The sequence below is a fragment of the Silurus aristotelis genome, assembly GCF_946808225.1.
Source record: "Silurus aristotelis genome assembly, chromosome: 10".
Taxonomy (NCBI): Eukaryota; Metazoa; Chordata; class Actinopteri; order Siluriformes; family Siluridae; genus Silurus; species Silurus aristotelis.
In genome coordinates, this window is record NC_139583.1 from 11,725,882 (window position 1) to 11,742,580 (window position 16,699).

The 16,699-nt window shown below is 37.4% G+C and overlaps 1 protein-coding gene across 2 annotated transcripts in view; it reads left to right on the forward strand.

Annotated features, from left to right (window-relative positions):
- itpr2 (inositol 1,4,5-trisphosphate receptor, type 2) overlaps nt 1-15,036 on the forward strand; it is a 98,595-nt gene extending 83,559 nt beyond the window's left edge. For both annotated transcript variants that reach the window (XM_083552008.1, XM_083552009.1), the window contains 3 exons: nt 30-190; nt 9,559-9,720; nt 14,070-15,036. In XM_083552008.1, coding sequence (XP_083408134.1) covers nt 30-190; nt 9,559-9,720; nt 14,070-14,153 — 407 coding nt within the window. In that variant the 3' untranslated portion in view covers nt 14,154-15,036. The remainder of the gene's footprint in view (nt 1-29; nt 191-9,558; nt 9,721-14,069) is intronic.
- Nucleotides 15,037-16,699: the final 1,663 nt, after the last annotated feature.

Below are 16,699 nucleotides of genomic sequence, written 5' to 3' on the forward strand. Positions count from 1 at the left end.
TAATAATAAGCTATTTGTTTTTTTTGCAGGGCTGGAGAGAGACAAGTTTGACAACAAGACCGTGTCATTTGAGGAGCACATCAAAAATGAGCACAACATGTGGCACTACCTGTACTTCCTTGTTCTAGTGCGGGTGAAGGACCCCACTGAGTACACCGGTCCTGAAAGCTACGTGGCCCAGATGATCAAGGTCAGTCTCTGTCTTGTCACACTACAGTATTTTGGCATTTTGGCATTTAATAAGCATATTCAAATCAAATAAAAATTTATTTGTCACATACACGTACATACAGAGTACGACATGCAGTGAAATGCTTTATAGGACGGTCCGGCATGAGGGAATAGGATGGAGAGAAAAATGAACCAAGAAAAAAAGAAGGCAGATAAATAAAGGGTATAAACTATATAAAATATATAAAGATGTATATGAGAAAAAAGTGTATATACAGGATGCTTATGACAGGAAACATTTACAACAGTAAAAATTTAAGGTGGTTGATGCGAGTGTCCTTAAAGTGACCGTGTGCGGTGTGGTATAAAGTGCACTGTGCTGTGCAAGGGTTAGTCTATTCATGGTTAGTTTTCAACAGAAGAGACAACTTCAGTTTAAATAAGTATTATATCTTTACTTACTTTTTATTTATTTATTTATTTATTTATTTTTTATTTCTGATTTGTCAAAATATATATCTTTTTTTACTGGTGTGTATTCTTTGTGTATTTGAATCTAGTTTTAGAACACTTACAAGAAACAGGAATGAGTGGTGAAATAAAGCTAAAATTAATGGCTCGGCATGCACATAGAATTTTAATACAGATTATAAATTCTACTAAATATACTTATTTATATAGTCAAGTCAAGTTTATTACTGTAGCGCTTTTCACAACAGACGTTGTCTCAAAGCAGCTTTACAGAAATTAATAGTGAAGGTGAACGATGTGTATTTATCCCTGATGAGCAGCCTGGGTGACTGTGTCAAGGAAAAACTCCCTTAGATGTCCTAAGGAAGAAACCTTGAGAGGAACCAGACTCAAAAAGGGGAACCCATCCTCATTTGGGTGACATCAAGAGTGTGATTATAGTCTTTAAAACAATACAGAACACTGGAGAGTGAGAACTAACATGAGCAATGGAGTGTAAGATTGAGTAATGATCTTTTTACAGTCTTTTACAGTCATTGTGGTTATAAAACTAGGAGCTACTGAGCAACTCATAAAATAGCCCAACATTTGTGATCATCACAGATCCAACACCAGCTTCTCCATGCCAGAGCCTTTAAACACTCAAGGAGGTCCAGTGTCCAAAGTCCACATGAAGTGGGATCCAATTGGCACTGGTGTATATATATTTGAAAACATGAAAAAAAAAAATCCTGTGAACAAGTTTTATATTTGAAAGAAATAATAATAATACTCTTTAATTAATCATATTTAATGATATTGATATTGAGTTTCACTCATTTTTAATTATTCTGGATTTGGCTGTATTTTGTCGTATTGCTCACAGTGCATGAGAGTAAAATACAATTTTTTTCTGGAAGAAATGGCTACATTTGAATTAAGTCTTCCTCTGTTTGAACAATTTTTGTACTGAGCACCAGTGGGAGGAACAAAAACATTGGCCACTTTTTATAATGATGGAGAAATGCAGCTGCAGATGTTTCTGGGATGCAGAACCAAAGTTCCCATTGTGTCATTAGAGTGTGCGTGTAAGAAGATATGGGTGTCTCTAGTGTCTTATTTTGTGTGTGTGTGTATGTGTGTGTGCGTGTGTCTGCACGACTTGGACTTATGTCTGCTCTCTCGCTGAGCGTGTTGGAAGTGGTGTAGTGATTAACTGCTCATTAACATGGCCGCTGATGTTATGTTAACGAACAGAGCAGAGGAGAGACGGAACATTTGCTGAGTCGTGCTTGTTATTACTTTTTGGCAAGCACAAAAAAATATGTAGAGCTGGGCGCTATAAAAACTTTGTCGATAATTAGCAAAAAAAATAATTTGCAAACTTATCTACATAATTCAAGGACAGAAAACAGGAATGTGTCCTGATGAGCATGCATAGATAAAATAGTTTAAATAATAACTTATTAAAAAGTTTAATCTCTTATTGAAAGTATGTAACAATTAATTGAAGTAAAAACTGCCATGTTACGAAACCACACAATTACTGACACTTGTGAAAATTCTTCTGAATAAAATGTAAACGAAGCAGGTTTCTGTTTTGCTTTCAGTGAGTTTTCAGGAACTTGTTAAATATGAGGTAACGCAGAGGCCGAATTCCCTCACTAACATGGGGGAGATTAGAAATGAGACAGGAGTGTGGTGTTCATTTTCATTGGAAATAGTGACGTGCATGAAAATGCCCGTATCCTCTGTTATGGAAATCAGTAAGAAATTTAAAACAGTTGAAGCTGTTGTTTACACAAACCTGTCTGTAAAATGTGTATTTTGACAACAAGTTGACATTTTTGGGTCGCACGTCTCCAAATCTGCAATTAGTGTGGAGTCTAAACATTTTTACTTATCCATAATCTAACCATCATTGTTACTCCTCATCCGTGGATTGATTATAGCAGACAGTTTAATTAATGGCTGAGTTGATTGATGAAAAGATGGATGGATGCATGACCGATCTGATGGATGATGAATTGCTTGATTGGTTACACAGACAATTCTAGCAGATAGTTTGGTATTGTTAGCTACCTAGAAGAAAATTGTATGTAAAGCAGGTTAAACTGAGAAACCTTCACTCATGCTGATTAATCTGATGATGAGAATGCGTGTGTTCAAGTATGCATCACGGAAGTAAAAATAGTGTGTGCGTATATGTGCGTGCAGCTGAATGAACAAAATGAATTGCAGAGAAAAGAAAAAAAAAAAAAAAGAGATTGACCGTGTAACTCTACCGCAATGTGCATCATCTTTAGTTTCACATCTATCTTTTTAAACTTTACACCAGCTTCACTGCTCCATGCTGCTCACTTACACAAAGGCCTTGTTTCACTTTTGTCCACTTAGCTGCTTTGGTGTAATTATCTCATCAGCTCTTAATTATTCCAGTGTTGAAGAATTACAGCCTGTGTTCCTTTGGAGTAATATCAGAGAAGGATGAAGGTCCCTTTTTGTACTTGGAATGGCTTGCAGTCTAAGAACCATTAAGATTTCACTCTGGCTGAATTCTATTAAATGGCCACAAACTATGAAAAAAAAAATATGAATTTGACTAAAATTGTGGTTTTCTATTTAATACTTTAAAACCAAATGTTGTTTTTTTTAAACCCATTCTAGACCTTTCTAGCCAATTGTGCTTTCCTCATAAAGCAAATAAAGTCGTTAGATAAATACATGTCTTTGCATAATGAACATAACCAATATCGAAATCAATCAAGATTGAAATGTAATAGCAGCTGTGAAAGTGTTCCTGAAACTCCTGCATCGTCATTAAAACATAATTACACTCGCTTGTTCTGATGACATTTAAGATATTTAAATTAACCAATAAAAATTTATGAAATTGACCCAAGAGAACAGAATTCACAAATCAATCAGCCATGTTAAAAATGTTAACCACTTATGTTAGCATAAAAATGATGCGTTTTTTTAGGTTAGTAGTTTGAAAGCATAATGACTCTGACCAGTTACTAACCTTGACTGTTAATGAACATAGCACTACACACAAAACCAGCTATATTTAATTCGATCCCTTTAAATTTAATTTTTAATAAATGTAACTATAAATATTGTATGTAAAATTTAATTATATTAGTAAGCATGGAATCACTGCTAGATGTGTAGTACTTTTGATTGGGCTGTGAGCATGTAGGTTATAAATAAAGATTATGTATTGCATGTATAGTCTTTTATTTACTTATTGAATGAAAATATTTATAAATAACATTGGGTTAGGGTTAGTTAAATTATAATTTTTTTTATTAAGGCAGAACATTGGTGTTTTTCAGTATGTAGTAGAATCTTTCAGTTTAGTGCAACATAATTTACTTCAGAAAATCTGTAGCTCTCAACCCTAGAAATAGAAGAAACTGTCGAAATTTCACAATGTGAATGGTTTTCCCAGGCGAACTCACGTCCAATAAAACTGTCAAACACCATCTGTTCAGCCTAAGATTATTTGATGTCCAGCTTATATGACTTATTTAATAAGTCATTTTTAAAACCCCTGGTGAATAATTTGTCATGTTGAGTTATATGTGGAGATTTATTTATTTATTTGGGTTTTGTGGTAGAAAAAAAAATCGATTATTTGGCAAGTACATTAGATAACAGAAAGAAAGAAAAGTAGATTAAGGATAATGAGTAAAATAAAAGTTGCAATCAGAAAGTCAACTTTGATTTGGAAACTAAAAAAAAAGTGTGTAAATGTGTTATAGCCATGCTTGACTATGAAGCAGATATACTGCGATCGTTCATTGTGCATATGTATCTTTAGTTGGATCTCTCTCTCTCTCTCTCTCTCTCTCTCTCTCTCTCTCTCTCTCTCTCTCTCTCTATATATATATATATATATATATACAGTGAGGAAAATAAGTATTTGAACACGCTGCGATTTTTTAAATCATGGAGGGGTCTGAAATTATCATCGTAGGTGCATGTCCACTGTGAGAGACATAATCTAAAAAAAAAAATCCAGAAATCACAATGTATGATTTTTTAACTATTTATTTGTATGATACAGCTGCAAATAAGTATTTGAACACCTGAGAAAGTCAATGTCAATATTTGGTACAGTAGCCTTTGTTTGCAATTACAGAGGTCAAACGTTTCCTGTAGTTTTTCACCAGGTTTCCACACACTGCAGGAGGGATTTTGGCCCACTCCTCAACACAGATCTTCTCTAGATCAGTCAGGTTTCTGGCCTGTCGCTGAGAAACACGGAGTTTGAGCTCCCTCCAAAGATTCTCTGTTGGGTATAGGTCTGAAAACTGGCTAGGCCACGCCAGAACCTTGATATGCTTCTTACAGAGCCACTCCTTGGGTATCCTGGCTGTGTGCTTCGGGTCATTGTCATGTTGGAAGACCCAGCCTCGACCCATCTTCAATGCTCTAACTGAGGGAAGGAGGTTGTTCCCCAAAATCTCGCAATACATGGCCCCGGTCATCCTCTCCTTAATACAGTGCAGTCACCCTGTCCCATGTGCAGAAAAACACCCCCAAAGCATGATGCTTCCACCCCCATGCTTCACAGTAGGGATGGTGTTCTTGGGAAGGTACTCATCATTCTTCTTCCTCCAAACACGTTTAGTGGAATTATGACCCAAAAGTTCTATTTTGGTCTCATCTGACCACATGACTTTCTCCCATGACTCCTCTGGATCATCCAAATGGTCATTGGCAAACTTTAGACGTGCCTGGACATGTGCTGGTTTAAGCAGGGGAACCTTCCGTGCCATGCATGATTTCAAACCATGACGCCTTAGTGTATTACCAACAGTAACCATGGAAACGGTGGTCCCAGCTCTTTTCAGGTCATTGACCAGCTCCTCCCGTGTAATTCTGGGCTGATTTCTCACCTTCCTTAGGATCATTGAGACCCCATGAGGTGAGATCTTGCATGGAGCCCCAGTCCGAGAGAGATTGACAGTCATGTTAAGCTTCTTCCATTTTCTAATGATTGCTCCAACAGAGGACTTTTTTTACCAAGCTGCTTGGCAATTTCCCGGTAGCCCTTTCCAGCCTTGTGGAGGTGTACAATTTTGTCTCTAGTGTCTTTGGACAGCTCTTTGGTCTTGGCCATGTTAGTAGTTGGATTCTTACTGATTGTATGGGGTGGACAGGTGTCTTTATGCAGCTAACGACCTCAAACAGGTGCATCTAATTTAGGATAATAAATGTAGTGGAGGTGGACTTTTTAAAGGCAGACTAACAGGTCTTTAAGGGTCAGAATTCTAGCTGATAGACAGGTGTTTAAATACTTATTTGCAGCTGTATCATACAAATAAATAGTTTAAAAATCATACATTGTGATTTCTGGATTTTTTTTTTTTATTATGTCTCTCACAGTGGACATGCACCTACGATGACAATTTCAGACCCCTCCATGATTTCTAAGTGGGAGAACTTGCAAAATAGCAGGGTGTTCAAATACTTATTTTCCTCACTGTATATATATATATGTTATATATATATATATATATATATATATATATATATATATATATATATATATATATATATATATATATATATATATATATATGAGGAAAAAGTGAGCAGGTACTGCAGCAGCCACAGCAGTGTTATGTAAGCCATCTCAAGTGGCCCACTAATAGCTCAGCCCTTCCTCACACGTGCTTTCCTCTATCCCACCCCTCCACACCCCCCCCCCCCCCCCCACGTTCCACACACACACACACACCCCTACCCCACCGCTCATTATCACACAGTGAGTCAGGCATCTCCTAGGCAACATCATCGTCATACACCGTTGGCGGCATCAGAAAAGGGAGAGGGGGGTAGACACTGGGCCTCTGGACTCGTGATCACTGCACAGTGCAAAGGTCATTGATGCTCAGTGGAATAACACATGCACATGCAGTGTGTGTCTCCACTTCTGTCTCACTACACAAACTGAGACAATGAGATTTCGAAGTGTGTGTGTATATATTAGATTCTTTAAGTTGCGAGGTGCCTCTATGCATCAAAATTGCTTGTCTAGCACATCCCACAGATTCTGAATCGGATCGAGATCTGGGAAATTTGAAGGTTCTCTCAACCCCTTAAAGTCATGGTAATGTTCCTCAAACAATTCCTGAAAGATTTTTTTGCCATATTACAGGCTGCATTGTCCTGCTGAAAGAGGTACTCTGGATAAGCATTACAGCTGCACTTAGTCTGAAACAATCAAAACATTGTGATAGTATGTAATACAGGTGAAAAAAAACAATCACATAAATACCAGGACTAAAGATTTCCCCAGCGAAAATGTAATTCATCAGACCAAGTCCACTTCTATTTGCCCATGATCCAGTTCTGGGGCACCCATTGTAAGTGCATTTAAGGTGTGAGCATGGCACAGTCTCAAACACAGCAAGCTGCAGTGCAGTGTGTTTGGTGTGGGTTTTTTTTTTTTTTCATCATGGTCAGAAATGTTTATTTTGTAATTTGTGTTACAGTAAATCTTTTGTTTGATTAGACAAGACAGACTGTCCTTTGCTCCTTGAATGTGCCATTGAGCTCATGGTGCCCATGACACTGTTCCGATTTGCTGGTTGTCCTTCCTTGAACCACTGCATACTGAGAATCTCCACATATAGTTTATGCACTATAATGTTCTTGCCAAGTGCCTTTAAAGGAGACAGAATCTCCAGACTCTTAGTTTAAATAAGGCTGACACATATTAAGGCAGTGTTTGAGATTTTGGCTGTCTCTGCTGGATTCTCTACAGGCGGCAGACTTCCTGCATGCAGAGTGTGACCTCATGCGACTCACAACTTAACATGGTGGTATAGACACTGTACTGTGACATTCAGCAGCTCTGCAGGAGTAGCTTGAGTCTGCTTTTACGTTACAACATATGTGGCTTTCCATCTGTTTGAATTGAACTCTGGTGCAGTCATCTCCTTGATGTGTTGTGGATAGCTATGTGGCAAAAAGGGTCCACTCTACTTCCCAGAGAACACCATGTGGTTGGATTTGTGTGAGCATGATTTGACCCTGACTAAACCCAAGTTCATGAAGTGAATCAAAACGCATTATGTATTATTTTTGACATGGATTGACAGCGTTCTGGATATCTGGGACAAAGATCAAAAAGAACTCCTGGATATGAAATTATTTTGGTTTGTGTCCTGCCCATTTCCATGCTTTTTTGTGTGATAAATCAAATTGCACTTGAATGATAAAACCAGTTAAGCCTACAAAAAAAAGATTCAGAAACAGTGTTATTAATCATAAAACAAATAAGTTCTATGTAACTAGTGCTCGAGCTTAGTACGCTCATGTCTAGATCATATCTTTGTTTTTTGTTTGTTTTTACAAACAATTTCTACTTTGGAGTGTTTTAAAGGAGCCCAACTAAAAATGGTAAAAATTAAAAAAAAAACTTTCTGCCAATCTCCATTTCTAGATGAAGACTTACCCTACACCTGCTGTGTGTTATTTATGTGAAAATGCAGAAAAGTCCAAACTCTGTGAGTCTGCACAAACAAAAAAAAAAAAAAAAGAAAAACAGAATAGGTGTTGGAATTTCTTTGTGTGTGAATTCATATTATTGTTTGGCTGTGTAACTGAGGAAGCAACATTTTTATCCATCTCTGCCTTAAAACATAGTTAAATATTAAAAAGCTGTTTTAAACAGATTTTTTATTATTTACTTGTTCTAAATGTGACTTATTTTTTTGTTTTTTCATTTATTTTAATAAATTTTTTTATTACTGCATTATTTTTTTTCTTATTTTGCTGTTATTTTTGCTTGCATATTTTACATCGTAAAGTACCCTAATCTTCATAAGAATGTAATGTTATAATAATAATTATAATTCTCTTTAAAACTCTTTCAAATATTAACAATTTTACTACTGAAAGTATAATTTTGAATGCAGCCATTCTGTAATTTTGTATATTCTAGTATTTTATATACTATACACTAAACTTTCTTTCGGCTTCTCCCATTAGGGGTCGCCATGGCGGATCATCCATATTCGTGATCCGCATGTTGGATTTGGCACATGTTTTTACGCTAGATGCCCTTCCTAACGCAACCCTCCCCCTCCCCATTTATCCGGATTTGGAACCGGCACTAAGAGTGCACTGCAACCTAATGGCTGGGTTTTATATACTATACACTATACTTCATATATTTATATTACTAGTAGTATAGTGTATACTAATAAATACTATTACTCATACTAAGTAGTCAAATCAGTACATCCTTGATTGTGTCCTCGATCTCCCTAAAACATTTGCGTTTGATTAAATAGGCATAGAAATAGGGCAGGGCACAATTTAGTGCAACATCCTGTTTAATGAACATGGCTTCCTTGGAAGCTCATTTCCATGTGTGCCAACGAATGCTTTGTTTAAAGACAAAGGCATGTACACAAGTGAGTCTGTGCATGTGTGATTGATTGCTTGCGTAAGAGTGAGAGACACTCTGTTCCCACTTCTGAGCGTGGCCACATCCTGGAACTCACAGCACCTTTGCATCCGCCTGGCTGTGAAAAGCACCTTACATAACTGCATTTGATGAGTGACTGAGTCTTACTGTTACCTCCTCCTTATCTCCCATACTGCCGGCTCACACACACCGACACGTGCACAATGTACAAGTAAACATTTATTGACCATAAGTTCATGTGCTATAAACATTGTATTGTAAGGAATGCAGAACGTTTATAATTAGTTTCATGGTCATTTGTGGTAGATTAAACACGCTGAAACTGATGTTTACGAACAATGAAGTTTAACTTTATTTCTGTAACTTCGATCAGCAGCAGTAGCGATCCACACCATAATTTCAGGTTAATTTTTAACCATGAGGCTGTCTCTCCTGCTTTCCTATTTTTTCTTCTCTTTTTGTCTCTCTCTGCTTCTTTCTCACAGGAGAAGAACCTGGACTGGTTCCCACGGATGCGGGCCATGTCTCTAGTGAGCAGCGAAGGAGAGAGTGAGCAGAATGAGATCCGCTTACTGCAGGAGAAGCTCGATACCACTGCCACACTCGTAACACAGCTTTCTGCTCAGCTTGCAGAGCTCAAAGAACAGGTAACGTACTCTTTCCCGACCCTCTAAGTGCTTTAAAACAACATATGAAGACCGCATACAAGTCTCCTTCTCGTTTTTCCAAAAGGTCGCACTCCAACTTGACTACATAAACAGATTTTGTACTGTTCTGTACAAAATCTGTTTATGTAGTCAAGTTGGAGTGCGACCTTTTATGATATTTGGGACAAAATAATTTTGCTATTTGAAATACAGACTAGTGCCACCTACTAGTGGGACTAGTCTGTATTTCAAATAGCTAAATTATTTTGTCCCAAATATCATACTTCAATAATATCCAAAACAGCATGCTATTTAACATTGCCCATAATGTGACAGAATTCTGATATACTATTTATTGCAATAATATTTCAATTTTCCACTTCGCAATACTCACAAAATCAGTTCATGTCAACACACGGTTTGCCTGTTGTGTTTCCAGCTTTGAGACTTTTAGACGTTTATTGACTATAATTCAAAAAAGAGTGACAAACTAAGCAACTGTTTTAACAGATGTTCAATAGAGACTACCTTGAACTTGACTAAGCTCTCCAACTTGCATCACAGCTGCTCGAGACTCGATCAATTTGTAACTTCTGGCTTCATTGTGCTTGTGACCAATCAGTGATCAACATTCTTTCCAACAATGAATCACTCATCAGCATTGTTTCCAACGACGAATCACAGATCACTATTCCTACCAGTCACCAATCATTGATTACCATTTGTTTCTTAATAACCATTCACCACATGTTTTACTCTTGTACTTCAATTCATGTAAACCAGGGGTGTCCACTTTTTCCCACAAAGGGCTGGTGTGGGTGCAGATTTTTCTTCTAACTAAGTAATTCTAAGTAATTGAAAATAAAAATCATTAGATTGTAAAAGGTAGAATTTGGTGTGGACTTGCTTGGTGGAATGAAAACCTGCACCCACTCCAACCCTTTGTGGGAAAAGATTGGACACTACAGATGTAAACGGTATTTGTGTGGCACTTATTACAAAATTTTTTATAGTATTTTTCTCTTTAAACCTTTTGGAGATCGTAGTAGAAGTGGGTGGCTGTGTCCTTCATGAGATCTCACATTCAATTCTTTTTTTTTATCTGTGTTCTTAATAGAAACTATATTGTTTTTTTGTTGTGCTGAACTTAAAGTTGTACTATTATACAAAAAAAGTGTGTTTATATAAAATATAATATAAAGGGGTGCAACGGTAAGTGTTCATACAGAATATATTAAGTGGTGGACCGATAATTAGTTTAGTCTCCGCCTCACACTTTGAGCGCATTTTTATTACGATTAAACTTGAAACCATACACAACAATGCAGGGGTATAAAAAAGAAACGAGTTAGCGCAGTGTCACTGTGGCTACTCACTTCGCAACAGAAATAAAAAAATGCGATTGTAGCACGTACACGTGTGAAAATGTGCCACTCGTGCTTTTACGACTTTTTATATATATAAAATATATAGTGTCCCTGGTGGTCTAGTGGTTAGGATGCGGCGCTCTCACCGCTGCGGCCCGGGTTCGATCCCCGGTCAGGGAACCAACCCCAGCCACTCTTAGTGCCGGCCCCAAGCCCGGATAAATAGGGAGGGTTGCGTTAGGAAGGGCATCCAGCGTAAAAACATGTGCTAAATCAAACATGCAGATGATCCGCTGTGGCGACCCCTAATGGGAAAAGGCGAAAGAAAAGTTATGTATATAAAATATATATATTTTTTTTCCCTTTTTTTTATTTTATTTTTTTTATTTATTATTTATTTATTTATTTATTTTTGAAAGAGGAAAGATGAGAGAAAATCTTTCTTCTTCACATCCCTTCCATATGGATTGTAATATGCCAGTGATGATAAATACATTACAGTATTAAAAGGAGCTTATGACATCATCTAGTGACTTTTTAGCTGCTTTTCCTCTGAAAATAACTAAGAATGCTGCTTAAAGCAGTACCATGTCTAATGATTCTTCAGTAGCTGGAAGTTTAGTACCTCTAAAGTAGCCCGTTTACTGGCACTGTACTGGATCTGGGATTTGGGGGAAACTGCAAAATGGTTTAAAATCCAGACCATTACATAATCAGTTGTGAGAGTTTAGTAGAGGTTGTATCCGTTTTGCCTCTTTGTGAACACAGGTTTTTTTTTACCATTAAATATAAATGTGATTTTCTGTCATCAGAAGATTCATAGCCAACCGTGTTAGAAACCAAAGTATCAAAATTGGTTGAGTAGGAGTGATTCCATACTCTCTCTCTCTCTCTCTCTCTCTCTCTCTCTTTTTCTCGCTCTCTCTCTCTCTCTCTCTCTCTCTTTTTCTCGCTCTCTCTCTCTCTCTCTCTCTCTCTCAGTCGCTGCTCTGTCAGAGTGACATTTGATAATCTGTGAGCTCAAATATGTGAAAGAAGGCAGATTTCACTTTCCTTTGAGTGTAGATGGCTGACTTCACATGTCTTGACAAAGCATTTGTTAGCCCTCATAGTCCCCAATTGGTATTTGTTGTATGTTAGAAGAGCATGGGTTGGTGAATGGGAATTGGATGGTGCCTGTATTGAGAAGACACTTGAGGGGGAAACTGTGGAATCTTAATGAGCTACTAATACATTTTTTTAATGGTCTTCTTTATGATTATTTTGTCAAATCCACAAAACACTAACTACAGCTGTTATCGTATTTTGATGTGCACACTAAGATTATTTTCCTGAATAGAAACCTGCTCTTGGAGGCTGGAAAAGTACATAAAGGTTAAATATGATGCATCGACTCCTGAGCCTGCACTGTGACACTGATTGAGTAGATGGGCATTGGGTATATGGGGTATCGCACAGCTGTGTCTCATCACACGTCTGCTCAGATTTTTCACAAACTGCACTGTTTCTGTTCACATGCATAAAACATGGAGATGATATTATAACTAGTCTATGCTATAATTACATTGAGTACTGTATCACCTGACAATTGTGTACCTCCTGTAGCGCCTCCGATTCCTAGCGGTCAGTAATTCCCCTGGCTGCTCTAGATGTTAAGTAACTTATTAAAGTGATTTCTCTCTTGGCATCAGCCCTAATTAAACAAACCTTCCTCACCTCTGAGCTTCAGTCCTGCTGAGTTACATGCAACTGAGCCAGAACAGCTAGGACATTGCCATTTCAGGAAAAAGATTCAAGATTTCTTGAAAGACACAGACTCACCTCCGATCGAATATAAGCACAGCATACGTCCCAGGCGGTTTGTAGTTTGTCTCTTGTGGTTGTGTGCTGTGTGCAGTTCAGCTAAGTAAAGATGATTTTATTGATTTTGACCATGATTGCGGATGCCGGACAGGTAGCTTTGAAGTATTTCTTTAACTGCTGAGCTTGAGATTTCCCCCACACAACATTCTCTAGAGTTTACTCAAAGTTGCGATTAAAAAAAGTATCCAGTAAGCAGCAGTTCTGAGAATTCTTAATTTCTGCTGAAGCACACAGATGGATATCAGAAATTGGCACCAACAGCATGGCTTTATGGACTCAACAGTCCAGGCTGGTGGAGGTGGTGTAATGGTGTGGGGAACATTTTGGGCTTGTTAATACCATTTAACCGTCGCTTGCATGCCACAGAATAATTTGAATATATGCACCGATTCTTGGCCACAATTTACCTTCTTCTAATGGCTACTTCAAAGCAAACTCATGATCAATGGTTTCATGAAAAAAAAAAGATTTCAGTGTTCTTCACTGGACTTTCCAGTCTCAAAGTTAATATAGTGTTCCTATCAAAGTGTTTGGTGAGTGTACATTGTAGTTAAAGGTTGGAAAATAGGAGGTTGCCAAATAAGGTTCAATAAGGTCAGAAATGGAACTAAACAAGATTTGCTTTGACTGCATTGGAATTCTCTGAAGCCATTTATTTTTATTTGTTATCTTATCTTATCATTTTTCATTTCAAAATAAAATCTTATTTAACTGGTTTGCTTTCACCATTATTATTTCAGAGTTACTATTTTTTTTTTTCCCTTAGTGGTCACAGTTCCACCAGGTATAAACTAGTTTCATAAAATAAAGGGGGAAAAAATCTTATTGGCTGAGGACCATCCAGCTTGTCTTTTTCACTTTGGTTTTTAGCAACATGTAAATCATAGAATGTTGAGTGTGAATTATTTAATTTGAAAACCAGTGTACATCAAAGCCCATTAATGAGGGCGCTTTCAGTTTCCTTCTTTGAAATACACAATCATTGTTGCTTCAAGTACCTGAGGTTTTAACAAAATTCACGTCCTGTATACAATATTTATTATGTATACTGAATTTACCTCTGTCTGTTGAGCTGATTGATGGATTGGCCTCTTTCTTTGTGTTTGTATGGGTGTGTAGATGACTGAGCAGAGGAAAAACAAGCAAAGGATGGGCTTCCTGGGGCCAACACAAGTCAACCATCATATCCCCCCAGCACACTGAAAACAGGACCTACAAGACACAAAACTCTCGTCCTCTCATCACAGACTATTTTCCTGTTCGGACCTTAGGCTTGTAGAGAAACACCTGGGGAGTGTCTCACTCAAAACCTCTTACATGGCAATTCAGTGAGGTTTCTAGAGTCTCCTGTCTAGGGCAAATCCCTCATGGAAATGCTGCCTGTGGACATTTTAACTATAAAGTATTACTCGTGTTTTAAATGTCATTCCATTTAATGGGTCTTACTTTTGGCAGTAACTGGAGAGCAGTGTAAGTCAAGGTGAACTTCAGGATGTACCTCACTCAATGGGGTTACTGCTGCTTTGGAAGTGCCTTAGAGCTTTTTTCTCATAGAAGAACTGCTGACTAAAGTGTCCTTTTATCCCTTAGAGAATACAAAACTGGAAACAGAATGTTCATCTCATCTAAAATCCCCAGTTTCATTAGGATAAATTTTCTTGGTCAATTTTCTATATTTATGTTCATTTTAACTGGAAATGTATGTAGTGCCTACTATGCAAATAACTGCACCAAGGGGTACCTTTTAAAAATGTTGTGTTATTAGTTGACTGGGTGAATGTTTGTAGAACAATGTTTGAATGGTAGCTTGGTACAGTTTGCTGTTTCGCAGACACGATCAGAAGATCCTGCCAAATAGTAACTTGTCAAATATTGATTTAAAGCATTCCTTATTTTTTAACAAAGACTATTTCACTCACTTCTAAGTCACCTTATAATAGTTTGTGTGTAAATTTGCACAAGTAACTCACGTGAGAATTGCAAGGGTTCAGGTAATGAGGAAATGACTTTTATGTTCAAGTGAAATCAAATAATAGAGTATTTTATGTGATTGCAATTCTGTAATAAATATGTATGTATATATGAATGTGTAGGATTATAATTTTCCTCATTGGGACTGTCTACCTGTGAACACACACACACACACACACACACACACACACACACACACACACACACACACAGCATTAAAGTCATCTGGAACGTGCCCTGCACTTCACCATGTGATACTAACCCCCCCCCCCCACACACACACACACACCCCCCACCCGCCACCCCAGTGAGTATTTATAGTCCAGAGTTCTTCCTGTCTTGAATCAGTGGTAAATAATTACCATCCATGAATATAGGAATAGAATATAGTTAACCACTCTGTCTTTGGGGATTATGAAATGTATCCCTGTGATCTTGTATGGAGATTTAAACTTCCATGTTAAAAGAAAAATTCAGATAACAGAAATCAACTTTTGTTGGCCCCCCCCAAAAAAACTTGAATCCAGCTTTAATCACGCCACATTTGGATAAATGTGTTTAAACTGCACGTCACTGGGGTTTTAATATATGGTACGTGTTGTATGTGTGGGTAGAGATCTGGCCTTGTTCCAGAAATGGCAGATTGGTAGCCTACGTGAGAAACGGGGCTGCCAAATTTAGCCTCTGACTGAGCTAGTAGCACAAACAGCCATCAATAAAGAGGAAAAGTTCTAGAAACTTCTGTGTAGTAAGTTACAGCCGGACATGCAAGTGCTGCTCGTAACAAAATGAACTATAGTTAGGTTCTGTCAAATCGCTTTTTCTGCATGTTTCAAAAGATATGTGCTTTGTATGACTAGTGTATGACCAGTGAAAAGAGAAACACACTGCAAAAGCAAAGCTATTTAGACTGGTCACCTTTATCTTATGGTGAAACATTTCTGTTCTTGTGGGAGTGGTCTCTTCCAGGATGACTCTGCCTCCATCCACAATGCATGAGGGTTCACAGACTGGTTTGTTTGGTTTTTTTTTTATAACTTTCTAAACAACATATCCCACAATCATTGCCGTTTCACCTCGAAGTAGTTCTATCAGCTCATGAAGGTTCCGACACATTTGTAAACACACTTTGTTGGTTTGTACTTGAATTATTTAGTGCAAAGATCTTTTGTATGTTTATACAGGGTGTAGTATTGTTTGTGTATTATACATTGATGTATTTCAAGAACAAAGTCAACAGTCACTATTTTACCATGTGTTTCTGTTATATAGAATATACAACCTACAGCCTATGAAATGCATCAAGACTTTGGATCCTATCGGTCTAATTTGTGGTTATTGTGTTTTATTTTAGACACAGAAATTGCCGATTACAAGTGAAAATGTCTATATCTTTATTGTATTATATTTCACACGTACTATTGTAAGATTTTATGATCAAAGATCAGCTACATATAACGGCAAAGGTAAGTGTAACCTTCTGTAGCCAGAGTATTAGCTATTGAGCAAACATACACATTACGTAATGTGATCAAATGTATTAGGACACCTAACTTTTTCAGCTATATGTGGTTCTTCTCCAAACTATTATCACAAAGTTAAAAGCCACACACTTGTATTATTTCACTAGAAAACCCAAATTGGTTCCAGCATGACAGTGCCACTGAGTACAAAGCAAGCTTTATAAAGGTATGGGTTAATGGAAAGCATTTGAGTGGTCTGCTATAAAGTGCTGACTTCAAACCTATTGAACATTTTTGGGATTAACTGAAATCATT